Raw genomic sequence first — 13,753 nt, forward strand, 5'->3', positions numbered from 1 at the left:
CAAGTTTGCGGATGACACAAAGCTGGGTGGCAGTGTGAGCTGTCATGAGGATGCTATGAGGCTGCAGGGTGACTTGGATAAGTTGGGTGAGTGAGCAGATGCATGGCAGATACAATATAATGTGGATAAATGTGAGGTTATCCACTTTGGTGGCAAGAACAGGAAGGCAGTCATTATCTGGGTGTCAGATTAGGAAAAGGGGAGGTATAACGAGACCTGGGTGTGCTTGTACATCAGGCACTAGAACCAAGCATGCAGGTACGGCAGGCAGTGAAGAAAGCTAATGGCATGTTGGCCTTCATTGCGAGAGGATTTGAGTTTAGGAGCAAGGAGGTCCGTCCTATTGCAGTTGTACAGGGCCCTGGTGAGACTGCACCTGGGGTATTGTGTGCAATTTTGGTCTCCTAATTTGAGGAAGGACATTATTGCTATTGAGGGAGTGCAGCGTAGGTTCACCAGGTTCAATCCCAGAATGGTGGGAGTGACCTATGATGAAAGAATGGGTTGACTGGGCTTGTATTCGCTGAAATTTAGAAGGATGAGAGGGTATCTTATAGAAACATATAAAATTCTTAAAGGACTGGACATGCTAAATGCAGGAAAAATGTTCCGGATGTTGGGGGAGTCCAGAACCAAGGGTCACAGTTTAGGAATAAGGGGTAGGCCATTTAGGATTGAGATGTGGGGGAAAAAATTCACCCAAAGAGTGAATCTGTGGAATTCTCTGCCACAGAAGGCAGTGGAGGCCAATTCACTGGATGTTTTCAAGAGTTAGATTTAACTCTTAGAGCTAAAGAAATCAAGGGATATGGGGAAAAAGCAGGAACGGGGTACTGATTTTAGATGATCTGCCATGATCATATTGAATGGCGGTGCTGGCTCGAAGGGCTGAATGGCCTTATCCTGCTCCTATTTTCTATGTTTTTTTGTTCTATGTTTCTAACTCAACTCAACTCAACATTGCCACTCCCAACAGCCCAGGCAAACTCCGCGGGTCCAGGCAGCGGGCAGTCGATGGCCGCACAGCGGTCGGCTGCCTACCCCTTTTCCGGGGTTACGTCCGTGCCCGCGTGTCCCTAAAGAGGGAACACGCGGTGTCCACGGGGACTGCGGAGGCCTTCTGCCAACGCTGGTCATCGCAGGAGGTTGAATATATTATAGATAAAAATGTTAATATTTTAATTTGATCATTTTGTTTAAGTGTTTTTGAAATTGTTTGAGCTTTCTACCTTCCCTTGTAAATTGTACATTTGTTTAAAAATCTAATAAAAAAACATTTACGGGAAAAAACCCCCAAAAAACAATAAAAACAGTCCAGGCCATTTTTTAATTTGCTACTCTGCTTTTTGATCATCCAATTAGACATTTGCTTTAATCTTTGTCCCGCCTCCTCATTTAGCAACACACTGAACAGCAAAATAGAAACATAGAAACTTAAGGGCCCTGTCCCACTTGGTCGTCATTTGCGCGTGATTTACGCGACATCATTTATGCGTCACGACACACGATGCGCGCGCATGGTGCGTGATGACATAGGCAGTGACGCACGGCCGTGCGCAGCGTCGCAGATTTTGGGATGTACAAAATCTTTGCGCACCATCTGCATGACGTGCAAATGACGGCCAAGTGGGACAGGCCCTTAAGGCAGTTCAGTTCCGGTGCAACCCGTCCCTCTTGTATAGGTCATCTCTGCCCCAAATCCCTGTCCCGCGAACCAACTCCGCAGCCACACGTTAATTTGTCTTATCCTCCTATTGCTCCCCTCACAGCAGTAGTGATCCAGACATGACCAGCCTCAACATCCTGCATTGGCTGCCTTGGCTGGCTAATGGCGGCCTAGTTACTTCCTTGCTGTGACCTTCCAGAAACTCCTGACACTCAGTCAAAAGAAGGGTCCTGGCTTGAAATTTACCAATTCATTTTCTCCAGAAATGCAGTCTGACCTGCTGAGTTACTCCAGCTTTTTGCGACTATCTTCGGCAAGGAGGGAGGGCCATTGCTCATTATTTCAATGGATAATGAATTTGGGCAAGGCTTTGAAAGCCATCCTCCAAATAAAGTATTTAAACCGAGTCGCCATTCAGTCATTGTGGCTCTTTTAAGGAACACATATGGACTGACAATTGCTGGTCAATAAACCTGCATGAGCTCATTAAAATCTATCCTTCTCTAGTCTCGCAGCTTGATGAACAGAGGCGTAGTGGTAACCCTACTGCCTCACAGTGCTAAACACCCAGGATCAATCCTGTCCTCTGGTGCAGTCTATGTGAATTCCATATGTGCTCCCTGTGACTGCATGGATTTCCTCTGGGTGCTCCAGCTGCCTCCCACATTCCAAAGCCGTGCAGATTTGTAGGTTAATTGGCTTCTGTAAATTGTCCCTGGTGTGTAGGATGCAAAAGGAGGATAACATCGAACTCGTGTGCGGGTGAGCAATGTTTGGCACAGACTCGGTGGGCCAAAGAGCCTGTTTCCATGTTGTATCTCTAAACTAAACAAAACTGAACTAAACTCAGACTGAATGCATGGCCCAGTTAGATCTGCTGTGTATTGGAACTTGCACCTATCCAATATCAGTTTGGCCTACCTGTCACAAATCCCAGCTACCTTGTTCTGAGATCTGTGTGGCCATAATATTGTACATATTACCGTGGAAAACTGCACCACAGCTATTTTATTTATGTCAGGGAATCAAAGCAGAGCCTTACAGAGTGCAAATGGTACAGATTGCCACGAGAAAAAATGGAAAAGGAAACTGTCTTTTTTTCAACTCAGATTAAATAGCAAGTTTACCATCTTTGCACAGAGAAACATTTTGAGCAGTTGTGTAAACCATTCTGAACCATGAGAGCAGAGAAGGAACTAGTTAGGCGGATGTTACTAAAAGTACATCTACTGCTGTCATGGTTCAGAATGATTTAAAAAATAACCTGGGAGGCTTTTGCAAACTCTGCAACTATGATTGAGCATGCCCAGGAGTGACATGGAGTCACATGCTTATGTTAATATTAACCTTTTTTTCACCCAGTTTTATTCCACCAGGGAGGCCTTACCTTCCACTACTTGCAACCTTCGGCAACTACCTTCAACTAGCATAGCAACCGGATTTGACTAAAAAATTACCGATTTTTAAAAAGGCAACCTGTTTTTAGTCGAGACCGGTTTTGAATTTTTTGAAATAGACATAGAAGAAGCAGAAACCACTTTCAACCATTAGGGAGACTGAGAAAAACCTCCGGGAACATCACAGAATCCTTGGGTGGGGCGCAAAGTCTCCAGAGGTTTCCATTCAGGTTTCCTAAGTGGGACAGGGGCATAACAAAGGTAATTGCATTGTGGTGATGGGGGATTTAAATATGGAGGTAGACTGGGAAAATCAGTTTGGTTCAGGACCCCAAGAAAGAGAGTTTGTAGAATGCCTCCGAGATGGATTCTTACAGCAGCTTGTAATGGAGCCGACCAGAGAAAAGGCAATTCTGGATTTAGTGTTGTCCAATGAACCAAATTTGATAAGAGAACTCGAGGTAAAGGAACTGCTTGGAAGTAGTGATCATAATATGATTAGTTTTAATCTGCAATTTAAGAAGGAGAAGGTTAAATCGGAAGGGTCAGTGATGCAGTTGAACAAAGGGGAATATGAAGGCATGAGAGGGGAGCTGGCCAAGGTAGACTGGAATGGGATAGGCGGTAGGCGGCGCGACTCTCGTCAGCAGCGGCCTCTGCAGCCCGTCCGCGTTTTTATTATTTTCTGTCTATGTTTTTATGTAGTTTTTGTTATTTTATGTTGGGGGGTGTGTGTGGGAGGGATTTGGAAGAGGGAATTAGGAGCAAGCTTGCGGATGACACAAAGCTGGGTGGCAATGTGAACTGTGAAGAGGATGTTAGGAGGTTGCAGGGTGACCTGGACAGGTTGAGTGAGTGGGCAGATGCGTGGCAGATTAAGTATAATATAGATAAATGTGAGGTTATCCACTTTGGTGGAAAAAACAAGGGGGCAGATTATTATCTCAATGGGGTTAGGTTAGGTAAGGTACAGCGAGACCTGGGTGTCCTTGTACACCAGTCACTGAAAGTTGGCGTGCAGGTACAGCAGGCAGTGAAGAAAGCTAATGGAATGTTGACCTTCATAACAAGAGGATTTCAGTATAGGAGTAGACAGGTTCTTCTGCAGTTGTATAGGGCTCTGGTAAGACCACATCTGGAGTATTGCGTGTAGTTTTGTTCCCCTAATTTGTGGAAGGACATTCTTGTGATTGAGGCAGTGCAGCATAGGTTCACAAGATTGATCCCTGGGATGGCGGGACTGTCAAATGAGGAAAAATTGAAAAGTTTAGGCTTGTATTCACTGGAGTTTAGAAGGATGAGGGGATATCTTAAAGAAACATATAAAATTATAAAAGGACTGGACAAGACATATGCAGGAAAAATGTTCCCAATGTTTCGTGAGTCCAGAACCAGGGGCCACAGTCTTAGAATAAAGGGGAGGTCATTTAAGACTGAGGTGAGAAAAAACTTTTTCACCCAGAGTGTTGTGAATTTGTGGAATTTCCTGCCTCAGAGGGCAGTGGAGGCCAAATCACTGGATGGATTTAAGAGAGAGTTAGATAGAGCTCTAGGGGCTAGTGGAGTCAAGGGATATGGGAAGAAGGCAGGCACGGTTATTGATTGGGGACGATCAGCCATGATCACAATGAATGGCGGTGCTGGCTCGAAGGGCCGAATGGCCTCCTCCTGCACCTATTTTCTATGTCTATGTCTTGCCGTGGCAGCTTTGGCAGTCCGGAGTCGCCTTCTAGAGGCAAGTGATTCAAAGAGTTTGTGGCGAGGGTGAGAGGGGTCAGAGATGATCTTACCCGCTCGCTTCCTGGCCCTTGCAGTGTAGTTTAGTATGAAATGTTGACAGCTTTGCATCAAATAACTCCCTTCTCAATCATTATAAAAATATTTATGAAAGTTAACTCTCTGTTAACATTAAATGGAGGGGAATTTGTCATTGTATTATGTTTTTAGATAATAATAAGTCATTTGATTTGTTTCAACAGCTTAACATAAATAAAATAATGATCCAAGCATTTCAGGTAGAATCAGCATTTATTAAAGCAAACAACTTTCATGATACAGACTGAAGTATTCAACACACTCCAGTTACTGTTTTATACTTAATCTGTCCAATAAACATATGGAAAACATGTCCAGGGAATAACAACTATAGTTATTCAAAATAGTTGAATAACTATATTCAAACACAAAATCTAGGCTGAAACTTTGGTAAAGGTGAAGTTGAAACGTGTTGTCAGCAGTATAATCCTACATATAAAATGTTATTGCAAAGCCTTCTCTATCCTTTATACGTGTAAAATATTTTGTGGAGAGCATGGTGTGTTCTGTGTGATATTTATCCCTCAATTAACATCAGTAATAGTTTTTTTGTTCATTACAAGATTGCTAGTTGTGGAATGTTGCTCCATTTTCTGCAAGAAAGGCAGTGTTTCGCTTTCGTGGAGGTTCTGAGGTATTAAAAACGTCTTTTGTTTGATTATAACAGAGCAAATAAGTGGGACCATGAACTTTGGTTCTGCAATGCCATAAAAAATCTAGGAATCCTAAATGATTGAAATTTTACTTGGACTTGTTCAGAAACCAAAAATCAGGGAAACAAATTATAGAGTAATACTAGACCAATGGGGACCCGTTGGGTCCCGTCCCTATGATTTTTGAAATGGGACTGGATAAATATTTTAACAAAGAGCACGAGGACGTGGGGTGGTGTTGGGACTAATCTGTCTTCTCGTTCAAAAGAATTGACACAATGCAAAATACTGAAAAGCCTTACTCTGACCTCAAATTATAAATAATGAAGAGTTGCAATTATTCAAATGTTACTGTTTTTCCCAACGCTTTCTCCAGCTAACTGTATTACGTTTAAATGCTTGGCATGGAGTCATACAGCAAAGAAATAGGCCCTTCTGCCCAACCTGCCCATGTCGACACCTACTCTTGTCCCACCTGCCCATGTTTGGATCATATCCCTCCACACCATTCCTCAATAGGCATGTAGGGAATATGGAAAGATGACAAGATTTGCAAAATCTGACTCAAAGCCATTAAAAAATGCTGCCTATCCCGCTGAGTTACTCCAGTTTGTGTCTAGAACATCCATCTCCTGGGAAATGGTCCATAGACATAGATAGAACAATAAGGCACTGAAATGGGCACTTCGGCCCTCGATGTTTGCACCAAACATGATGCCAACTTAAACTGATCTCATCTGCCTGTACATGATTCATATCCCTTTATTCCTTCCACTTCCATGTGCCTATCTAAATGCCACTTAAATGCTACTTTCAGATCTGCCTCCACCACCACCCCTGGAAATGCATTCCAGGCCTCCACCTCTGTGTGTTCAATACTTTCCCTCCACATCTCCATTCATCTCACCCCATCTCTCCTTATAGCTATGCCTTCTAGTGTTGGACGTTTTCACAGTGAGAAAAAGGTTCTGACTGTCTACCTGTGTGCTTCTCATTCTTGATAAATGATGTAGATGGTGGAGAAGGAATAGAAGACGTACCCAAAAATAAATTGTGTGGGAGGAAAAATCACCCAAGCACAAAGGGTGGCACGGTGACACAGTGGTAGAGTTGCTGCCTTACAGCGAATGCAGCACAGGAGACCCGGGTTCAATCCTGACTACGGGTGCTCTCTGCACAGCATTTGTACGTTCTCCCCATGACCCCGTCCGTGGGTGTTTTCCACACTACAGAGACGTACAGGTCTCTGGAGACATACTTGTAATTGGCTTGGTAAATGTAAATATTGTCCCTAGTGGGTGTAGGGTAGTGTTAATACGCGGGGATCACTGGTCGGCGTAGACCCAGTGGGCTGAAGGGTCTGTTTCTGCTCTGTATTTCTAAATGAAACTAAACTGGACCTAATGGTCTCTGTATCGTAAATTTTACATGGATGTATGTAAATATACTGTTAAATAATACAATTCCAGCTAAGGTCAGAGGCCCCCAAAATAAGCTTTCTGAATGGAAACCATTACCTATGTCTGGTTGGGCTGCTGCATAGAAACTGGCCGAAATACTGAGCAAATCTTACTGAGAATTCAGCATGGACAACAATATGAGCTCCAGGTGTTAAGGGTCTGTCCTACTTTCACGACCTAATTCACGACCTCTGCCGAGTTTGCCCTTGACACATACTCGCAGCATGGTCGTCACGAGGTCGTAGGTAGGTTGTGATACTAGTCGTAGGTACTCGTGGCATCAAGTAGGTCAGGCCGTTTTTCTAGCCTGATGAAAAATGTCCACGAGTAAAAAAGGTTGTGAATTAGGTCGTGAAAGTGGGTCAGGCCCTTTATGGTCGGAATAGCATATTCCGAACTCTACTTCATTAGTCCATAAATAAAATAATTTGTTTCGTTCTGACAATCACGCAGCTTTATTGAGCATTTTTTTTCCGGTGGATGGCAGCTGTGGAAATACCCTAATCACTACAACTGAATAATTTCCTTGGTCCCCATGTTCCTTTTGTTTGTGTGGCCATGTGGTGACTTAGAGTGAGACATGCCATACATATAATTTTGCAATTCAAATGATGGAAATAGGATTCTGACTTTTTATTATATGGTAATATTCTTGATATTCAAGCTCAGCTGGAATCTTGTTTGCTTCATTTTGCAAATACAATATATCTATTTCATTAATCGGATGCACAGTGCTTCAATTGCTGGGTGCAAAATAACAACAGGAAATTACCAAACCATTGGCAAGAAATGTGCAGCTATCAAGTTATCAACAACGCTAATCCTGCACGCACAGCGTGGAGCAAATAGTAGTTCACATTGAATAAGATCATATGTGATAGAGTCATAGAGTGATGCAGTGTGGAAACAGGCCCTTCGGCCCAACTCGCCCACACCGGCCAACAATGTCCCAGCTACACGAGTCCCACTTGCATGAGCTTCGCCCATTTCCCTCCAAACCTGTCCTATCTATGTACCTGTCTAATTGTTTCTTAAACAATGGGATAGTCCCAGCCTCAACGACCTCCTATGCCAGCTTGCTCCATACGCCCACCTGTGTGAAAAAGTTACCCTCGGATTCCTATTAAATCTTTTCCCCTTTACCTTGAACCTATGTCCTCTGGTCCTCGATTCCCCTACTCTGGCCAAAAGACTCTCTGTATCTACCCGATCTATTCCTCTCATGATTTTGTAAACCTCAAAAGATCTCCCCTCATCCTCCTGCGCTCCATGGATTAGAGACCCAGCCTACTCAACCTCGCCCTTTAGCTCAGACCCTCTAGTCCTGGCAACATCCCCGTAAATCTTTTCTGAATCGTTTCAATCTTGACAATGTCTTTCCTATAATATAAGAGCAGAATTAGGCAATTCGGCCTAGTCTACTCCGCCATTCAATCTTGGTTAAGCTATCCACTCTGCCAACCCCATTCTCCTGCCCTGACATAATTGCAAATATCTCAAACTGATCTCCTGTGAATGTCACCAGCAATAGATGACTATGAATAGTAGTAGAAAACTTGCAGCTACAGGTAATACTCAGAAAAAACCCACCAGTACAATTGTTAGAAATGATTAGTACTGCTTGATCTGTCAATACATTGCCTGTCAGAATGAGTGGAGACTTCATTGTGTGGGTTGTGTGCTTTTAGCGAACTGCATCTGGCATTGTATTGCTGATGCAACAGATCACGTTCCATGTCTTTGAATGAAAGCTGCAATTACATTTGGACCTTACAGTAAATGCAGAAAAATCATACTGACTCTTTGCTTAGCAGTGAGACACTACAAAAATAAAGTGTGTATCGAAAACGAGAAATCTTTTTCTACCTAGCTATTACAGCACTCCAAGCAGCTTAAACTGACTGCTGCTATCTATTTTCACATAGGGTGGAAATTATAATGCATTCTTTGTTCAATCTATGAGGCGGGGTATTACATCGGTTTTTGCCTCAATAACATGTGAAAAACCCGCTGGCATTGTGTAATGAGACATGGCAGGGAACAAGGGTAAACCCACCAGTACAAGAGTAAACCCTGATCTTTTAACTAGAATAGAAAAGTATAGAATGCCTTTTATTGTCATTCAAACAACTTGGTTTGAACGAAATTCCGTTTCCTACAGTTTTTACATTACAAAAAAACCCAAGACACACACTTAACACAGTTGTCTGAGTGCTCCGGAGGTTAGCGACTGGTCGTGCTCTCCCTGCTCAAGTGGCGACTCCGCACGAGGAAGCTGCTCGTCCGTGAGAGCTGCTCTCTGAACTCGCTGGTGACAAAGTAATAGATGATTGGGTCCAAGCAGGCGTTCAGGCTTGCCACACAGAGTGACAGTGAATGCAGAATGACGATGTTCTTCCTCACGGAGCAATCTGTGATGTAGTTCAACTGTCTCAACTGGTTGAGCAGGAACAGTATATGATAGGGGGCAAAGCAAATCAGGAAGACTGCCGCACACATCAGGAGCAAGTTCAGAGCCCGCTTTCCACCATGATCCTTGGGCAATGCTGACGACACTCTCAAGGATGCTACAGTTTTCCAGGTGCACACAGCAATGATGATAATTGGCCCCAGGAAGCCCAGGAGCTCGGCCGCTGTGAGCATCAGTATAGAAGATGCCAGCTTGACTTGCTTCATGGGGAGATCAGCAAAGCAGAGCGAGCTGTTGAATGTGCCTGTGTTACGCATGATGGGGAATGGCAGGCACATCAATGTGACAACCACCCATCCGATAACACTGAACGCCACATCATACCTGCGTCTCCAGGTGCTGTACTTGAATGGACTGATCAAAAATACACAGCGTTGGATGCTGATGCAAACTAAAAATAAGATGCTAGCGTACATGTTTACAAACTTTAGGTAGAAACAGAACAAGCACATAAATTTTCCAAAAGGCCAGGTGTGAGTTACATAATAAAAGATCCTCAAGGGCAAGGTCAACATGTGAGCCAGATCAGCCAAGGCAAGGTTGATCATGAATATCACTGCCTTCTTCTCCTTCTTGATGTTCCCAATTAAAACCCATAAAGCCACGCTATTCGCAAAGATCCCAGGAATGACGATTATTCCGTACACAACAGCATAAAGAGACAGCTCACTGCTCCAATGCTCCTCTGGGCAGGAGGACACATTCAATGACATCTTCACCCTTCGTCAGCTCTTCTGTCTTCGACAAGAATGTCTTGGTAACCGCTGGAAAAAAAAATTTAAATATACAATCAGTGTTGTTCATTTATAAACATCATGTCAACAATTTTATTACTTGGGAATTTCTCATTATCCTCTATGACAAGCTCCCTCAGATATGTTGTATCTGATCTTCCTTGGGCTTTCATAATTCCCTTTTCAAGGCATTTCCATCCTTTGAATGTGCAAGCCTCTAACTTGCCTTTTCTAGAACCAAATGAAATGCCCAATGACTCACAAGGAAGCCATGTTGTGAGAGAGCAGTGAATGTTTACTGGATAATACGCAACTCAAAAAGCTATTCACTGTACCATGGTACATGCAACAATATACAAAAGAACTAAAGGAGCAGGGCAACAGAGTAGAAAACTCAGAGATGAAATAGCTTGAAAATGGTTTTGGAAATTGTGAGGGGGGGGGGGGGGGGGGAGGGGGGGGGGAGGAGGGGGGGGGGAGGGGAGAAGAGGGAGAGACAGAAAGGGAGAAATGGGGAGGAGAGCGGGGGAGGGAGAGGGGGGGAGGAGGAGAGAGGGGGGGGGGGGAGGAGAGGGAGAGGAGGGGATACAACAAAAGGATATCAGACATAAAAACCAAGCCAGGGTGGGGGGTAACACTGAGCACAGAACATGGATTGAATCGACAATAATGCCACAGGGCACCCTGTCAACCAGACTACATTTCCAGTTTAGTTTAGTGATACAGCGTGGAAACAGCCCCTTCAGCCCACTGAGTCCACGCTAACCAGCGATCCCCGCACACTAACACTAACCTACACACACTAGGGACAATTTACAATTTCACCAAGGTAATTAACCTGTACATCTTTGGAGTGTGGAAGGAAACTGAAGATCTCAGAGAAAACCCATGCAGGTCACATGGAGAACGTACAGTGTAAACTCCGTACAGGCGGCACCCGTAGTCAGGATCGAATCTGTGTCTGCCTCGTTAAGGCATCAACTCTACTGCTACACCACCATGCTGCTGTACCAGTGTGCTGCCCTCTGAACCCAGAGACCCTGCTGAAATGTCCAAGTTCTTAAACCTTAACAATTGCTAAGCTACATCCTGTTCAGCTGCTCCAGGTGTCAGGAGCTCTACATTGGTGAGACCCAGCGTAGGCTTGGCGATCGCTTCGCCCAACACCCCCGCACAGTTCACAACAACCAACCTAATCTCCTGGTCGCTCAACACTTCACCTCCCCCTCCTATTCCGAATCGGACCTTTCTGTCCTGGGCCTCTTCCATGGCCAGAGTGAGTCCCACCGTAAATTTAAGGAGCAGCACCTCATATTTTGCTCGGGTAGTTTACACCCCAGCGGTATGAAAATTGACCTCCAATTTCAGGTAGTCCTTGCTTTCTCCCTCCTCCCCCCCCCCCCCCCCCTCCCCCCCCACCCCCACCCCTTCCCAGCTCTCCCTTAGCCCACTGTCTCCACCTCTTCATTTCTTCTTCCCACCCCCCACTCCCACATCAGTCTGAAAAAAGTGTCTCGACCCGAAACGTCACCTATACCTTCGCTCCATAGATGCTGCCTCACCCGCTGAGTTTCTCCAGCACTTTTGTCCACCTTCGATTTTTCCAGCATCTGCAGTTCCTTCTTAAACATTCTGTCAGCAAAAGGCAGGCTAAATAGAATTTATCTAATCTACTCTCAATCATGTATAAATATATAGATGATGTTGTTGACACCTACTGAACTTCTGCTTATTAACGCTCAAGTTATGTTTCACCAAGACCACTACTTCAAACCTCATCATATTCTTATGGAGCAGAGGGTTGTACTCCAGAGTCAATCTGACCAAATCATGGATGGTAGCTTTTTTTTACCTTTTCCTTTTTGGAAATTTAAAACATGCATGATTTCTGATCTGAAACATTAATGTTGTTTCTCCTCAGACGCAACACTGCCTTTTGAACACTGCCACTTTGGTAGCAAAAACAGGAAGGCAGATTACTATCTAAATGGAGTCAAGTTGCGAAAAGGGGAAATACAACGAGATCTGGGGATCCTTGTACATCAGTCTATGAAAGTAAGCATGCAGGTACAGCAGGCAGTGAAGAAAGCAAATGGCATGTTGGCCTTTATAACAAGAGGAATCGAATATAGGAGCAAAGAGGTCCTTCTGCAGTTATACAGAGCCCTTGTGAGACCACACCTGGAGTATTTTGTACAGTTTTGGTCCCCTAATGTGAGGAAGGACATTCTTGCTATTGAGGGAGTACAGCGTAGGTTTACAAGGTTAATTCCCGGGATGGCGGGACTGTTATATGCTGAGAGAATGGAGCAGCTGGGCTTGTACACTCTGGAGTTTAGAAGGATGAGAGGGCAACCCATTGAAACATATAAGCTTGATAAAGGTTTGGACACGCCAGAGGCAGGAAACATGTTCCCGATGTTGCGGGAGTCCAGAACCAGGGGCCACAGTTTAAGAATAAGGAGTAAGCCATTTAGAACGGAGATGAGGAAACACTTTCTCTCACAGAGAGTGGTGAGTCTGTGGAATTCTCTGCCTCAGAAGGCTGTGGAGGCAGGTTCTCTGGATGCTTTCAACAGAGAGCTAGATAGGGCTCTTAAAAATAGCAGAGTCAGGGGATATGGGGAGAAGGCAGGAACGGGGTACTGATTGTGGATGATCAGCCATGATCACATTGAAGGGATGAATGGCCTACTCCTGCACCTATTGCCTATTGTCTATTGAGTATTGCTAGCAATTTCTGCTTTCATTTTTGCAGATCCAGCATGTACAGGTTTTGATTTGCTTTTCAAATCAACAGAACGTTGTGTTTTTGACATAATTGCAAAACTGTGGCCATAGTAGTTCAGTAAGCAGAAATACCACAGCCATAAAATGAAACAACATAATATAACTTAAAGTTGAGAAGTGGAACTATTGCAAAATGTGAACAAGCAGTTTCACATTATAAATAATGTTGGTCGCCGTAAATAAATTGGGCCAAAATGCTTGTTTCCACACTGAATTACTTACTCTGCGACTCTTTAAATACATTATAATACTGTTCTTCATCCCCTCACTTCAGCACTTTTATAAATAACTAGACTAAGTGGGACCCGTTGGGTCCCAGCATCACAAGGGAGGGCTGGTTCCCCAATGCAATATACCACCTCTCCACCAATTCCAATATTGGTGGACGGTGAGGGGGGGGGGTGGGGTTTTCTGAAGCGCTGGTATGGGTGTTGTGCGCTGAAGGGACTGGTTTCCAGAGGGCTAGTATGGACATTGTGGGGCAGGGTGCAAGGCCACTAAAGACAGCAAGTCGTGACCTCTCCCTCCCCCATCTTGCAGAGACTGAACCATGCCGACACCTCCGGTTTTTATAGTCCCTCCCCCTCCCACCAGAAGGGGCGTGGCCTTCATGGCATGATTGACAGGAGAGAACATTTTTAACATTTTTAAACACTAATAACTCTTTTATTTTTCATCAATGGGAAAAATCCTCGGCACCTAATGAGTGGATGGGGACTCTGAGTAAGATGGCCAATAATCACAGCTGTTCGTGGTAGTGTTTTTTCT

General features: G+C 44.3%; 1 protein-coding gene across 1 annotated transcript in view; it reads right to left on the reverse strand.

Annotated features, from left to right (window-relative positions):
* Window positions 1–5,093: 5,093 nt before the first annotated feature.
* LOC129702388 (putative P2Y purinoceptor 10) overlaps window positions 5,094–13,753 on the reverse strand; it is a 49,289-nt gene continuing 40,629 nt past the window's right edge. Inside the window, exon 2 of the mRNA XM_055644163.1 lies at window positions 5,094–10,225. Coding sequence (XP_055500138.1) covers window positions 9,215–10,174 — 960 coding nt within the window. The 5' untranslated portion in view covers window positions 10,175–10,225 and the 3' untranslated portion in view covers window positions 5,094–9,214. The remainder of the gene's footprint in view (window positions 10,226–13,753) is intronic.

Source organism: Leucoraja erinacea, chromosome 12 (genome assembly GCF_028641065.1).
Source record: "Leucoraja erinacea ecotype New England chromosome 12, Leri_hhj_1, whole genome shotgun sequence".
Taxonomy (NCBI): Eukaryota; Metazoa; Chordata; class Chondrichthyes; order Rajiformes; family Rajidae; genus Leucoraja; species Leucoraja erinaceus.